The sequence below is a fragment of the Vidua macroura genome, chromosome 4 (genome assembly GCF_024509145.1).
Source record: "Vidua macroura isolate BioBank_ID:100142 chromosome 4, ASM2450914v1, whole genome shotgun sequence".
Lineage (NCBI taxonomy): Eukaryota > Metazoa > Chordata > Aves > Passeriformes > Viduidae > Vidua > Vidua macroura.
The window spans coordinates 41,817,487-41,833,142 of NC_071574.1; the positions used below are offsets into that span (position 1 = coordinate 41,817,487).

The window sequence follows — 15,656 nt, forward strand, 5'->3', positions numbered from 1 at the left end:
CGCCGGCCCCGCCCCGCGCAGGGCGGGCAGCGCGCACCAATGGCGGCGGGGAGCGGGCGCCGGCGGTGAGTCGGTGCCGGCGGGAGCGGCGCGGGCGAGGCGGGCTCGGCCGTGCGGGTCCTCCCGGCGCGGAGGGAGACGTGCGAGGCCGGGCTGAGGAGGCACGGGGTGGCTGCTCTGCTCTCTTCTCCTCTCCTGGCAGAGCTCGCTGGGCCGGGCCCTATGGCGGAACACTGAGCCACCGCGCCCTGCGGGCTCTGAACGCTGAGCCGGGTACGGCTGTCCTTGCTGCTCTTGGGTGTGGATGATGTAACCCAGACCTTGTCAGGTTTGCTCTGTTGCTTCAGTTCCTCTGCCTGCTGAAACAAATGTGCCGTTCTGGTACGTTTACACTATGTTGGTGCGGCCTCATATTAAATGCTATGTGCAGTTTTGGGCGCCCTGAGGATGATGAAGGGCTTTGAGGGGAAGCCGTACGAGGGGCAGCTGAGGTCTCTTGGTCTGTTCAGCCTGGAGAAGGGGAGGCTGAGGGGAGACCTCATTGTGGTCAACGTCCTTGTGAGGGGAAGGGGAGGGGCAGGCACTGATCCTTCTCTGTGGTGATCACTGACAGGACCCGAGGGAATGGCCTTAAGCTGTGTTATGGGAGGTTGAGGTTGGGTATTAGGAAAAGGTTCTTCACCCACAGGGTGATTGGGCACTGGAACAGGCTCCCAGGGAAGTGGTCACAGCACCAAGCCTGACAGAGTTCAAGGAGCATTTGGACAACATTCTTAGGTACATGATGTGACTCTTGGAGGTGCTCATGTGCAGGGCCGGGAGTTGGATTAGAGATGATCCTTCCAACTCAAAATATCCTGTGATATGTGGTTTGTAAAGGAAATGGCAATCTAGAGTAATCTGTGGGGACAATTACTAAATGAGCAGCCCCCCTCTTGACCTCAGTGAGCGAGATGCCCATGGGTGAGCTGGCCTGTACCATGGCAGGACCCTCCCTTGGCCGGGGTTTTCACCCATCTGCATGGTGACTGTCCCTGGCTGCCCACAGACCTGCCTTGCATAACAGCACTCAGACGCTGAGAACTGATTTTTGGCTTCATCGTCAACTTTCAGGTCAGTTAGTTTCATATTTGTACATCGACCTTCAGTAGCAGAAGTCAGATAACATTGGAAGCTATGTATTCCAGCTTCTCATAACAGGTACTAACCTACTTTTTCAGGTCTTATCACTCAGGTCTGACGTACTGAGTTTTGCACTTGCAATCTTAATTTGAGGAACAGGTTGTCCAGAGGAGTTGTGGCGTCTCCCCCACTGGAGATACTCAGGAACTGACTGGACACAATCCTGTGCCATGTGCTCTAGGATGACCCTGCTTGAGCAGGGAGGTTGGACCAGGTGACCCACTGTGGTCCCTTCCAACCTGAGCCATCCTGTGATTCCATAATTGTAGAGGCCACATCCTCTATTAGGAGGGCAAGATGAACATTTGTTATTGGGAAGATGAGTAGTGTTTGTTAATATGCCACTCATCAGCTGAATGTAAGGATACCTAAGCTAATTTTCACTAACATTAAGGAATTTAATATGTTCTTCTAATTGGTAGCTAGGAGAAAATCTCATGGATTTATTTGTGTCAAGGACCATGAATTCTGCCATAGAACTATGTTGCATGGTACACACCAGCCAGGAAGTAGCAGTTGATTTGCATGTCTCAGCTTCAGTTGTCAGCAGGTGTGGGTAATTTGTTTTGTTGTTACCATGAGAAGTAAAGGGAGAAGTAGTCTTCCATAAAATAGAGAAAATGAAATAGCAAGTTCTTTAAGTTATTGCTCAGGAGACATTTTTCCAGGCTCTCCATGCAGTCATCCTGCTGAGTCAATAACACTGAAGTCCAAACATGTTGGTGACAAGATTTCTTTCAGTCAAGTCAAACAAAAATAAGTACTGCCCTTACTTCTGGTGGGATATAAGAGAGGAAGATGAAGTGAGAATTTCCCATTGAACTCAGAAGGCTGGTCTGTAGGTGTTAATTGTATGTGCTGTAAATAGATGTGTTGTGTTATAGTTCACACAGGAATTGAAATTGCATTGAAAAGACTTGACATGTTGGATGCTTGAGAGACTGAGTGTTTGGACTGCAAAAATCATGATAGTTTCAGTTTAAAGTAAGGGTCATCACCCTTCTCTCAGGTTCAGGTATCCTCCCAGCTGTGTTTCTGCAAAAATACTGCCTGATATAACTAGAAAGTTTAAAATTAATAAAGAATTATGGGGCTTCTCCTTTGCTTTCCTTTTTTAATGGTCACCTTTGGGAAAATGCTGATGTAGGGATGTCTTCTGCACCCAGTTAATTTACAGCCAGCAGCACCAAAATGAAACTGAAAGTTTTGTTAGCACTTCTGAGAAATGCTGATTGCTATCTATAATCTAACTTTCCATTCCAGAGAAGAAACTAAGAGCATAAAAAAGGAGTGAAGAAAATGCACAGGTCAGAAGATGGACAAGGGGGATAGAGGTAATATGTTTGACCCCTGTTAGAGAAAAAACATTCTGTTACTTAGACTTGATGCAGGCACTGACTATCAAGACATTGGCAAGCTTAGAACAGTGGGCAGAAATTTAACTGTCCAGGAAGTTTTGCTTTGTGGAAAACTTGGAGGGGGAAATAAGAGGATCTAAAATTTGGGCTTCAGGGTTCCACAAGAATATTTAAATATTTACATTTGCCTTGTGGATCCAGCTTGTTAAAGGTTTGAATACTTTTGAGTACACTCAGTTTCATTTTTATCTTTCACTGCACCCCAGGAGCTGCTAGGAGAACCAAGTGGTTATGCTGGGCAGAACAAGATTCCCCTTTATGTTTGTTACGTCTTGCCTCTCTTCCTCTGTTTCACAGTTTCCTGGCAGTGCTTTTTACTGATTTGCAGGTGTTCCACTTACAGATAATTGTACATATGTGTGTTTATGCTTTACTACATTACTCTGCAGCTTTTGGATTACTTTATGGGACTAGAAGCTTAAAGGTTGCAAGATAGCAAGAGTTACTACATGGTTCTATTTCTTGAAAAGAGATAAGATTGCTGTTTTAAGGTTGTGAAAAATACATGAGCTTTTAAAGCAGGTGAAAGTATGAGTAATCAATAGCAAAGGTCAGCATGGAGAATGGAGCTCTCATTTTGGATTTCAGTTCTTTTACTTCAAGATACAGAACTCAGAGCTAAAGTCACTGAAGTCTTCTCTGAACTCAAATACTGTACTACCCTTACAAATTAATTATTTCATTTGTCTCCCCAACCATAAAGGAAAAATATTTTTTTACTCTTAGTATTTTTTACTCCTTACTAACATTATGTGCCTAGTCAACAGTTTGTATACTTTCTAAAGTGTGTAATACCATTCTGTAGACAAAAATGAGAATTCCTAGGCCTTCTTTCACTGTCTTTATTCTGTTGTGTTTATCTTTGATAGTGTTAATATGAAGCTCTTGTACTTCCAAAACAGTGTGGAGACATTTAATATTAAAATGAGTATCATAGCAAGGTTAGGTGTTGATTTGGAACATTGGCTACTCCCAGTTAATTAATAAATTACATTCAACAAAACCAGAATCAAAAGCAGCAAGGAGTACAGGATGTATTAAATTAAAATTGCCTTGCAAATGGATTGATACTGATTTGACTATCTGTAATTGCTTTAGGAGAAATGAAGAGAAAATGGCAAGAAAGACTGAAGAAGGTGGAAGAACTAGCATCTCACTATGAAAGAAATCCTCTTCCTACAGTTTATAGACCAAGACTGTCCAAACCCTCTATGCCACCCTCTGTTTGGAAAATATTTTCTCGACAGGCTGAAGCTTTTTCTTATGTAAAAACCTGCAAAGAGGTATATTACGTGTTAAGCGAATGTCTCTACTCTTTATATACTTTCAAGATTGAACATAATTTAAAAGTGCTGTTGGGAAGTGAAGTCTTTATCAGTTTACAAGATCTTTTTCTTCCAATCCTGAAAGAGCAAGTTGTTTTTTTTTTTGTCTTTGTAGATCATGTTGCACTGGAGGTATCTCTAAGAAGTACTAGTTCTGTTCTAACATACAAGTTGATAGGTGGTGATAACTTTGAACAGTAAAAGTGCTTTTTGGGAACATTGTAGTGATAAATTTGTTCCTTTTCAAGATGAACAAGCTGTCAGGGTGGGCAGGAGAATGGGAAGGTAGTGAGAACTGAGTAGGAAGAAAGAGGAGGAAAAAAATGAGAAAGAAAAAGAGATAAAGAAGAGGCAGAGACTAAACAAAAACAATACAACTTTCCAGTAGCATCTGAGTAGCAAGTTCAGATGATTAGAAGTGATTAGCCAAATAACTATTGTGTGAAAGGTATCCTCTGTTTTCAGTTTAACACTTTTCAAAATGAATGCTATTTTTAAAGAAAGTATTGTGTTTTTCTCCGTACCTGTTTCAGGTAAATACCTGACAGCCTGTTTTCCAAAATGGGTTCTCACTGGCTTGGCAGTAGTTTTTTTCTATTTTAATCTCAGATTTCGATTTTTGGATCTAAACAACATAATGTCTGAATAGTATTTGCCTATAAAGCTTATACTGCCATCATGTCCATGAGGCTGCTCCTTTCAGGACATTGTTCTCCCTTTAGATGCACTTGATATTGATCAGAAAAAACCAAGAGTTTAAAGACAAAACACTTTACATTACTGCACAGCAAAGAAGAGCTTCAAAGTTTTACCTGTGTAACTGAAATCAGAATGATGTTCTAAATTAAAACTAGATGCTATTGAGTGTGGAAAAGGATCTGTTTATAGTTCTCTAGTATTTACTAACTAGATGTCAAATAGGAACTTAGGAAGATCTAAACTGGTTTTTTGAATAAAACTAACATAAAGCATTCAATGTTTTTATTTAAAAAGGATGTTCATGTGTTTGCTTTGGAAAAGAACACACAGACTGGACAGAGGTTTTACCTTGTGACAACATATGAACAGCTTTGGTTTTATTACACGTGAGTATTTGAGAAGGTGCCCTGTACGTTAGTAAAAGGTAGTGGTATACTGGATATCCTACCTAGTAAGAGCTATCACTGGATAGGTATTCCCAGAAGCCATCTGCTGCTCTGAGTAGCACAGAGCTGTAATGGGTTACCTGAGGTTTCATCTTGGCAATGGGAAACATCTTCACGAGGACAAAACAATATATTCTATAGTGGGTTTCAACTTTCTTTTGAGTAGCAGTTTGCTACTATTTCCTGTGAATTAAGTACTCTGTCTATTGAACTGAAATTTATTAACAGAAGATTTGCTTTTGCTGTCAGCTTTCCTCAGGGGATCATACCAACACATGACAAAAAAATACTTCTCTGACTAGTCATACACCAGTTTCAGTGGGCGTTAATGCAGATGTCTGGAAACTGATTTATGGGTTTGCATTTGCATGATGTAGTTCCAAGTATTGACAATTCAGTCACGTACTGAACTTTTTCTCCCATTTGTTTCTTTTACAATAAAACATTTGGCTATGAAGTGAAAGAAACCTGAGTCAATTTTTATACTTAAAGCCTGATCTTTTCCTGAAACTGACATTGAGATTATTTTTCGATTTAGTTAGAAAAAACTCCATATAATCTCTTTGTTTTGCTAAAGACATATGAGTGATAACTGAAGTTTTTTACTGTAGTTTTCATAGTTCCTTGAATTCTCAACATTTCTATATGTATTGTAAGACTGGGGGTGGTGTGGAGAGGAGAGTACTCTACAAAATTAAAGTCTAGGCCAGACAATCTTTGCTAATACTTGATGCTGATGTTAGTTACAAATTTTTCCAAGCATTATAGGGCTACTACATTTTTTAAATATGGATAGTTGATTGCAGAAGAAAATATGTGGGATCCTTGTTTGCAACTGATAAGCATGTTTATCGTGATTTGTTTTTGTTTCTCCTTAGCCAAGGTTGCAAAACAAGTCTTATGCATTGCTATGAAGTAATTCCTGAAAAAGATGCTTGCAAACTTTATTTTGATTTGGAGTTTTACAAACCAGCAAATCCTGATGCAGATGGCAAGACTATGGTCATGAAGTTAATTGAGGTAAACTGGAGCAAAGTCATGCTGTGGATGAATATGAATTTGTTGTTAATTTAATATGAAACCAAAGTATTTACCACCTTATATAGATTATCCTATAGTAAAATTAAAAGAATTGCAGACCCAGTGATTATTTTTAATTAAGTAAAAGTGCTATTTTAATTAAAGCAAGGGTTTAGTCTAAGCGAGACAAAAAACTTAATTCAAAGACAAAAAGAATGATGGCTGTTGGACTGTTTTTATTCATGGCAGGTTTACTGACATGGTAGGTTTACTTTTGAAGGTTGTGTTATGTGCTCTGCCACTTCAAAGCTGTAAAACTGAAGGAATGTTCAGGTACTCTTTAAAGTAGCATCAATAAAAGTTCTATTCATATATTCCTCAGTTCATTCCCTTTGCCCAGTGGTGCGGTTGTGTATCAAAGCTTAGCTGAATCTCTCCTGAAAGTTTCTTTAGATGACAGTTCATTATAATTTAGTTAAATGATGATGTAGAGAGCATCATGTGACTGCATTTACCAATTTGGCACCTACAATTAAATACCTTTACTAATTATCCATTTTATTAAATAGTGCAGTTTCCATTTTATTGCATTTTTTTTGTAAATGAGCTCTCTGCAAGTTCAATATGGCATTCATACATTTTTAGAAGAATATCTTCTGTTTTAATAAGATCTCATAGTGAGTGGATGTCTGTTTGTGAGACTTCTGTCACCTACATGTCTCTAGCTAGAAGTGAACAAAAGTAAAAGATTATTGAGGTAATTCCTTCATAAAGAACCCTTAATTGATACAGAATCTGGAGGGGTTTATCCATTGTGGATCAACTCTGAAATGTAGAGATTCCTCAGGTTAAGAAGAGGATTTTGGTTTTGCTGGGTGGGGGATCTGAGCTGCTAAAACCCAAAGCTTCCAGATCATTAGGTTCTGAGTCCCAGTCCTAAACATGAGTAATCACTAGCTTGGTTTATGAAAGGTTTTTTTTAGAGCTAATTTAGAGTGAAATCTGTTTTCTGCTTAGTTATTGTTCATTGGGCTGTACCAATGAATTAGCTAAATCATAACAGTGGATTTGCTCACCAGTCCTTTATATCATGACAGCCTCCATCTTCCACTCCTGGTGAATCTGCATTGCAAACATTGTCATTGTGAGTGGGAACTGCTTTGTGGTGGAAAAAAACCTGCAGGGTAAAGCCTCCTAACCAGACTTTGACCTGAGAAACTGAAGTCTTCTCAGTTTATCACTGTTAGTTAAGTGTTTAGTGACTTGCATATTTAAGGAAATAAAGTCTAAGTCAAACTTGGTTAAAATGTTATATGGGTTAGTTTGAATTAAATTGTTTTTTTCCTCATTTTGAGCATACAAATAATCTTGAGAAAAATTTAGAATCTGAATTTGTGTTAGGTTTTATAGATAAAACTACTAGAGTAAAACAACATAATTAATGTGCATAATTTCAGCTTGTCAGCCAAAAATTAAAAGAATTTTATGATGTAAATTGTTCATCAGAAGATGTCTTGAACTTGGATTCTAGTACTGATGAAAAATTTAGTCGGCACTTAATATTTCTACCCCAAAAGACTGTATTTAAGGATAACACTCATATTGGTAAGTGTGTTCTTTTCTCTTACACCTAGAAATAAAAGGTGAGGTTTTGACTTTATACAGTGCCATCTCTCATATGAGTATTTATTTTAATGGAATTATATGTGAAAACAAATATGTATTCCCAGCATACACATAATTACTATTTCATTAAGCCTCATTTTTTCTCATCTTCTACTTTCTTTTCCTATAATTAGCATGTGTGTTTGCAAAAATGTAATTTTTCATGCCTGTATGTTTTATTTACAAAAATTGTGATTTCTATGAAACTGGCAAGTCTATGACTTCTTAATTTTCAGATTCATGTCACTCTTAACAATTAAAGCTGCTGGTTTTTGCTTGAAATGCAGTTAATTTCTGCTCCAGCACATTGTCAGAAAGGCAGGACAAAGATGATTTCAAGCCACCTGTGCATAAACATGCTTAAAAGAAAGCTGAAAGCAATTTAAATTGCAACTCCAACACAGAGAATTGCCAGTTTAGGGTTGTCTTGACTCATTTGTGTGCCCCAGTAGTCCTGTAATGAATTATGAAGATGATGATTTTGATGCTTGATATGCTGAGTCATTCCACTGATATGTAGCATGGGAGGAACAGTATTTCATATTCATTCATGTTCCCTGTGGAAGCTTCATCCAACAAGTGCAGAATCATCCTTGCCAGTATTCCTTCCACTTCATAGTTTTTTCCCCACAATACAATGTGCTGGATTTATTCTCTTCTTTTGCTTTATCCCTAGAACTAATTTGGCCATGGTTTTTATTTGTCTGTCTTTGGTTACTATCTAGCAGAGCCTGGAGGTAAAATGGGAGTTGAATTACAATACTGGGAGTTTGAGAAGTCATTACAAAATACTTTTGTAAAAGTAATTTGTTGTTTGAGTAAGCTTTGGTCAAGCTCTTACATCAGTAAATACACCATGAAGCTGCAAGTAAACATTTCAAGTAGTGAGGGGGACAATCACAACCTTTTTAGAATCCTAAATCTGAGCTTGTTAGTATTTGGGGTTGTTTTTTCTTTTAAAGACATCTAGTACAAATTCTTGCAAGGCATTAGTTTCTCAGTCACTGGCCAGAACCATTTTATACACTGGGCTGGTTAAAATATTTCTTTTTAAAAATCCAGAAGGGCTAAAAAGACCCTGAACTTCAACCACTTCCATCTTGGCTGTTTTGAAAAATATTTGCACAGAAACTCTGTACGTTCTTTCTTGACTCATAAATGACGTCACCTGCTTCTGGCCTTTTTTGGTTGTTTTTAAGGTAACTTTGTGAGAACCATTTTGCAGCCTGCCATAAGATTAATGGAGAGTAGGGCTGTTGTGATTCCAACAGAAGAAGCAGGGAATGTTTTCCAGTGTTCTGCAGGAGCTGGATTAGATGGTTCTCTTACAAACCTCACAGCTGTTGAAGATGATTCTAAAGATGGGCCAGCCATTGCTCATGAAACAAAGACTATGGAAATGCCACACCAGGGAGAAAATCTGGATTTTTCCTTCCTAATAGTAAAGGATAAAGAAGGCAACAAGCAGCTTTTTGTGGATCTAGGTAAGTATAAGTGTTTTTAAATCCCTTTAGGATGCAACAAAGGTTAACAATGAAATGTTCCTTAATCTTCATTTGCTGTTGTCCCTATGGTCAGACATTAAATACATGCTGGAACTGTCATCATGAGTGCTATACTTTAAAGAACCTTAGCTTCATGGTCTATGGAACTTCTTATATTACCACATTTAATTATTTTGTTCTGAAGTTTAAGATAATTCTTTCCACACAAGACTATTTTTTTTCTGCCCTTAAGGCTTTAGTGCTCCCATTTGGATTGAAAGAGGATAGCATATATTGTATTTTTGTTATTTCAGTTGAATTAGAAGCTACTTAATAAAGGAACAAGTCTTACAGGCATGGCTTTCTGTATTCTTCTACATGTATGAATTGAGCCTTCTTTCCCTGTTTAGAATGGCTGCTGTTAGCTTTCAGTGATGGAATAATAGAAATTTTGGGTTGGGCACTTCATGGCCCAGCTGGGCATAGCCTGCTCATGGTATTAAAATGTTATAAATCTCCAGGAGCACAACACCCACTGTCGAACTAGAGTTTGAAAGTTCCACCCTTCTTTGACTCCGTATCTGTGTTTTTTTTTTTTTAAATGAGGCTGCAGTGACAGAAAGCTTTGTGTTCTTCTTGTATGAGCTCCTTAAGTGCTTTTCTCTTCATGAAAGTCAAATGCAACCTGCAAATAAAACTCACTTTCTCAATCAATTATTAGATAGATTTTGCAATGTTAAGATACCTGATCATTGTTTTGTTGTTTTGAGATTGGAATTAAGCTTTCCTGATACATACCTCAGAAAAGTTATGAAGCAATCCACAGAAAACAGAAAGTTTGATAAAGTTCTTTCTGGTTAAAATAATTGTGCAGCTTTTTGGGCTCAGTTGTATTTCACAAAGTTATTGTGAAAGAACCAATTTCTTGTCCTGAAGGGAAACCTCCAACAATTATGTCAGAATGATTAAAAAGCCTTTGTAGAGGTGTTGAGCATTTGTCTTAATTATTCTGTAACATAAAAGTGTACACGTGTGCATGATCTTGCTTTGTTGCATTTCTTCTGTGGGCTGTGAGCCAGTTAGTAACAGTTTTTGTCCATTCATTATACTCTTAGCTGGGCCTAAGGAAAATTGTTTAATTTACAAGTGCTCAGTATCTTAACTCCTAGCCAGCATTGCCCTGTTAAGAAATACCTGTTTTCCTCTAGGAGTTTATACAAAGAATAGAAATTTCCGGATGTATAAGTCATCAAAAGCAGGAAAAAATGTGATTCTGAAGATAGCAGAGGATAATAAGTTTGTCCCCAACTGTGAAAAGGATGTTTCCTTGGAAGAAGCATATTTTCTTTCCTCTTTAATCTGCAACGTTGGGTAATTACTTAATTCCGGTCAAAAGTACAGTATTTTTAAATATCTATTTTAATGATATTTCTCCTGTAGCAGTTCATAACTATTCTGAATAAGCAATTATTCATTCAACATTGTCACAGTGTAATTTAGGAGTTCCTAGTAGAATTTCTTTTGAAGAAAAAAATTTCTTGGTAGTCTTGTTCTTTTGTTAAACCTGCCTTCAAATGTGTTACAGCCTCTGAATTGTGCCTCATTTCTCTATACGAACTCAAAATGCCAAAACATAACCATTATTAAGTTTGGTCAGATTCTGTGTAGTTCTGGATTTCTAGTCAGTTAAATACAAGAAGTCTGAATATTTTTCAAAGTAGGATAAGAAATACAAAGAGTTTCTGTCCATGTTTTCTTGCATACCAGATTTCCCATTTGATACAGACCCCTCTGTAGGCTGGGTACTTGTACAGACAATAATCATGTTTTCGATATCTAATCTAAACCTCTGATATTACATACCTTATCTTAAGAAGATCCTAATCATTGCTGTAGCAAAAAGGTTAAAATAGTATTAATATGTTTATTGAAAACATATTTTTGTTCTGACTTCAGGTTTTATATCCTGAAATGTTCATTATCCTGAACTGATACCAGTAAACCACACAGTGTATTCAGATCATAGGCATCAGCTGAATCCACCATAAATATGGATGAAAAATTCTGCTGTGTTGAATTTAGACTTCTTTTATCATCTGGCTTCCAGTTAGCAATATGGCAAGGAAAAGCAGATCATTGTAGAGAGAAAAAAAGAAAATGAAACCTTCCAAAGGGTATATTTGCAGAAATACTACATCTAGAGCACATCCTGCTGTAGGAGTGTGGAGGACCAGCAGTTGTTAAATGGGTGGGTCCTGTGACTTTGGCCAGGAACCAAATGTTGCTGTTGGGGAGGAGGAACCCCTGTCCTGTGGTGGGAATCAGGGAAACTGCCAAAGCCAGAAGGGAAAGTGCTCCAGGAACAGGGAAAGGTGCACAGCGAATCACAGGCTGGTCAAGGTTGGCAGGGACTCCTGGAGGTCTCCTGGCCCACCCCTGGGCCCAGGGCTGTGTCATGTTGTGCCACCCTGTGGGATGTTACAGGGAGTTATATTGTACTGTGTTATGCTGTAAGAATCATGTTCTTTTCTTTGTATTCTCCCCTTTCTTTAGAGCGAATGATGACATAAAAGTTCTGTCATCTGGCTTTTCAGAGGAGAGAAAAATGTCTGCTTTTTTAAACAGTAAAACTACCAGAAGCATCAGAGGTACCTCAAACCTTTTCTACTGCATAGGAAAAAAAATATTCTTAATTTAGATGTTCTGTGACTTGTACACCTGGTAATTTCTAGGAGGGCCCTTCGTCAGCTGCCTTTCTGCAGGAGGCAGAGTACATCTGCACTGAAGGATGCTCTGCAGCACCTGAATGCCACTGACCCTCCCCTCCTGTATCCACAGCTGTCTCGCTTTATCCCAGCTCCCTCTGCACCTTGGGGGTGGGGTGGCACTGTAAAGATCTACAAGAAAGTAAGAGTGGCTTTATCCCTGATTTTATTTAAGAGTGTGATGTGATTCCTGTCCATTTTCTGCCTATGGTCTATATAAAGTGTAAGTGTTACAGTGGCATATTACAGTGGCAAACCCTCTAACAGTGTGTGCTTGTGGCCTTTGGTTTAACAGATCCCATGGAAGGTTACCAGGGTTCGCCATACCCAGAAATTGATAATTTTGTTCATTCTTTGGTTAATAAAGATGGACTACAAGGAGGTAAAGAGACCACCTTACTATTTACAAATGAGTCTTCTGCAGCACTATTTCAAAAGAATTTAAATAATTAATTATTTTTTCCTCAGGGATACGACAATGGAGTTACTTCTCTCTCAAAGAACTACTTATTTATGATATTTCTGGTTACCGTTGGTGTGAAAACATCGGAAGAGCTCACAAAAGTAACAATATAATGTATGTTCTTTAACTATTCAGTTTGAAACAGCTTTAGTTATTTTCCTGTTCAACTGTTATTCTCTAGAAATGCTGAAAAAGCTCTTATGAATACAATCAGCAACTGTTACAATTTTTTGCTGCCTTGCTGTGTGGGGATACAATGTTTTAATTACAAAAGACTGCCTACAAAACCAAAGAAACTATTTATCCCCTCCTCAAGTTTACTTTGTGATAACTGGACTTTTATGTCTAATAATTGTATGAAGTAATCTTCATGGTATTTAAAATATGGGCCCAAAGATGCTAACATAGAAGTCAGAGTATGTTAAAGCTATTAAACAATACTATGTTTTGATACCTCCCAGTAGGAAGCTGAAAAATAAGAAAGCAAGCAGACTGCTTTTAAATTAATTTACAGTGCTTCCTAAATTACATTCTTATGTTATTAAAATGACTCTGTCATTTTAATAATTGAGAATTGCTAGTTTAGAATGGTAATTCCTGCCACATGAATCAAGATGAGTTTTGCTAGTGACTCTACAAGGACTCAAACTTCCTATAGTTTTAGCAAAATAAATGATGGAAAGTCAATTTTTTAGATTATATTAGAATTACAGTATATAATTAGTATAAATATTTTAACTTTAAAATAATTTTATATAACATTCAAAAATCACTGAAACATAGGAATATGTTTCTGTGAAACAAGGATATTCACAAAACCCCACAGCTGGATGAACTTGTTGTTTCTCAAGTGAATTGCTTGAAGTTTGGTGCTTCTAAAGCACAGTTGAAAAAGCTGGGTGGCCTAATCAGTTGACAGAAAATAGTGATTTTATGTGGCTTTTATAATGAAATTATCTGTAACAGCAGCAGCAACAAAATCTTATCTTAAAGTCCCGTATGATAATCTTAATTTGATTACTTTCTCTTCCAAGCTTAATGTAATAAAATTGACTAAATTTCACTTTCAGATGTTAGTCTTAAAAATTTATTTCTTTAAACTTAAGAAGCCTGAAGTTTACTCAAAATTGTACAAAAAAAGTATGTAGTAAGTATGCCAAGAGTATGAAAGCAATGTCCATAGCTGAGGACAAACAAAACCTGTTCATTTAGAGTTTCCTACCATATGAATTCACTTCATTTATGTACTGTTACTAAAAAACTAAATAATTTCATTCTTAGGATTCTTGTAGATCTAAAGAATGAAGTCTGGTATCAAAAGTGTCATGATCCTGTCTGCAGAGAACAAAACTTCAAATCACAAAGTATGTAGCCTGTGATCTCAGATATACTTAATAGGTTTTGGAATGTTAACTTTAATTAATGTCTTATATTTGATTTAGGTTTTCCACTGCCACCTGGGATATGCCTCCTATCTCTTTTCAAAGAGGTACGTTTTTGTCCTATTGAGATGCTCAAATTCTTGTGAGGCCCTGGAAGTCCATGGATATTCCCACTAACATCCCAGTCTGCTGGGAGAATGCCACACACTGTTACATTGCTATAGACGTCCTCAGGGCAGCTGTGCTGGTGTGGTAGTTCCATATATTAATTTTTAAGTTCTCCAGCAATGCTAAATTACTGGAATTGTCTAACTTCACCTGGAACTAAAGACTTTCTGTTTTGATGTGAACAGCAGTTCCCAATGTCTAAGCCACAAGGCCGCTCCAGGTGCAGAACAGAAAAACTGCCCTAGTTTAGCTCTGCTGTCTATGCAAAGTAAAACAGAACTGGTTCTGGAACTCTTGAGTCAGTCAGAGTCAAATCTAAGTCAGTGACCCTCATTTCTGAATTTCATTTATCTCCATTTTACTGTGCTAAAGCAGCATGCTTCCCCAAACAGGCAGAATATTTAAACTGACCTGATACTGCACCTAGACTCTACGCCGTGAACATACAAGTTTTTCCAGTGCTTAGGCAATAAGAATTGGTATTTTTTCAACTTTTAAATTTAACTGTACAGCTTTAAATATCATACAGCAGAACGGCACGTTAAGCTCTACTCAAGCAGCTCATCAATAGCTGTTAGTTTTCAGAAAGTGTAATTTAACTGTATTTTCAGGTTCTGACAGTATATTTGAACAGACACTTAAGTTAGTCTTAACCTTGTATTATTTTATGAAGCTGTATTCAACAGGCTACTTGTAGGGTGCTAGAAAAACAGTGGATTTTTACTCCTATTAAAACAGGCTTCTAGAGGTTAATGTGACTATATATGAATATGCTGGAAAATCTTGTAGTGTTTGGCCAGCTTTCTGCAGTGTCCATTCTGTGTGACAGCACAAACTTCAAACTTGCAGAACAGCTGAAGGTGTCAAGAGTATTTGCATATGGAGTAAGTGGTGTTCTTGTTTCTCAAAGGAAGAAGAGTCCACACTAATGGATGACAGGGGGCACACTGAAGGAAAAGTAAATCCACATTCTGATGTGTCAGACTTGTCAAAAAGCTCAGTATCTCCAGAGAACAGCTGGTCTCAAAATTTCCTGTTGTCAGACAGTGAGTGGGAAAACACAAGTGACGATGCCTGTTTCCTAGAAGCTGCTGAAGATGTGGAACTAGCTGAAGCTGCAGATGACAGTCTGAATTATGCCATGGAAGAAATCACAGATGAAGTTCTTTTGGAAGCTCTAAGGAAAGAAGACCCCTACACTAAAGAAAGCAGCTAAGCACAGGCCTGGCTAGCAGTGAATGACACTTGTGTGTCGCATGCTGATGTGAAAGTTCCTGCAGGGTGGTTCACAAGCACCACCACAAACTGTAAGACAAAGAATGGAGTGCCTGGATGAACCTCAACAGGCATGAGGAAATCATGGAAGATTACATGGGGGCTGAAGAGAACTGGACTAAAAATCTCCTTATGAATGCTGCTCCAAGCTTAGCACTTTTAATGCTCTTTGCGGTACAGTTTCTATTTTATTAGTTGTATGTCCAAGTTTTATTGAGAAGCTAACAATTTATGGACTTCTTATTTCCATAAATGAGATGAAATAATTTATTTCAAATAGAAATTTAATAAAAATATTTCTTTATTCATTTTTGTTCAACCAGAGTCTGTGTTCTCTTTATGAATATATTCCTCTCAAGATTAC

The 15,656-nt window shown here is 37.9% G+C and overlaps 1 protein-coding gene across 4 annotated transcripts; it reads left to right on the plus strand.

The window, feature by feature from the left end:
• The first annotated feature begins 59 nt into the window (after nucleotides 1-59).
• Nucleotides 60-15,606, plus strand: PRIMPOL (primase and DNA directed polymerase). Of its 4 annotated transcripts, none has more exons than XM_053975338.1 (14): nucleotides 60-381; nucleotides 2,446-2,516; nucleotides 3,699-3,883; nucleotides 4,919-5,010; nucleotides 5,949-6,090; nucleotides 7,548-7,695; nucleotides 8,955-9,239; nucleotides 10,448-10,610; nucleotides 11,793-11,887; nucleotides 12,300-12,386; nucleotides 12,473-12,581; nucleotides 13,749-13,831; nucleotides 13,910-13,956; nucleotides 14,928-15,606. In XM_053975338.1, exons 2-14 carry the CDS (start codon nucleotides 2,498-2,500, stop codon nucleotides 15,231-15,233), a joined length of 1,761 nt encoding a protein of 586 aa, XP_053831313.1. In that variant the 5' UTR covers nucleotides 60-381; nucleotides 2,446-2,497; the 3' UTR covers nucleotides 15,234-15,606. The 4 variants fall into 4 exon arrangements, with proteins under 4 accessions (XP_053831313.1, XP_053831314.1, XP_053831312.1 ...); XM_053975339.1 differs by having other exon boundaries at nucleotides 60-328; XM_053975337.1 differs by having other exon boundaries at nucleotides 60-273.
• Nucleotides 15,607-15,656: the final 50 nt, after the last annotated feature.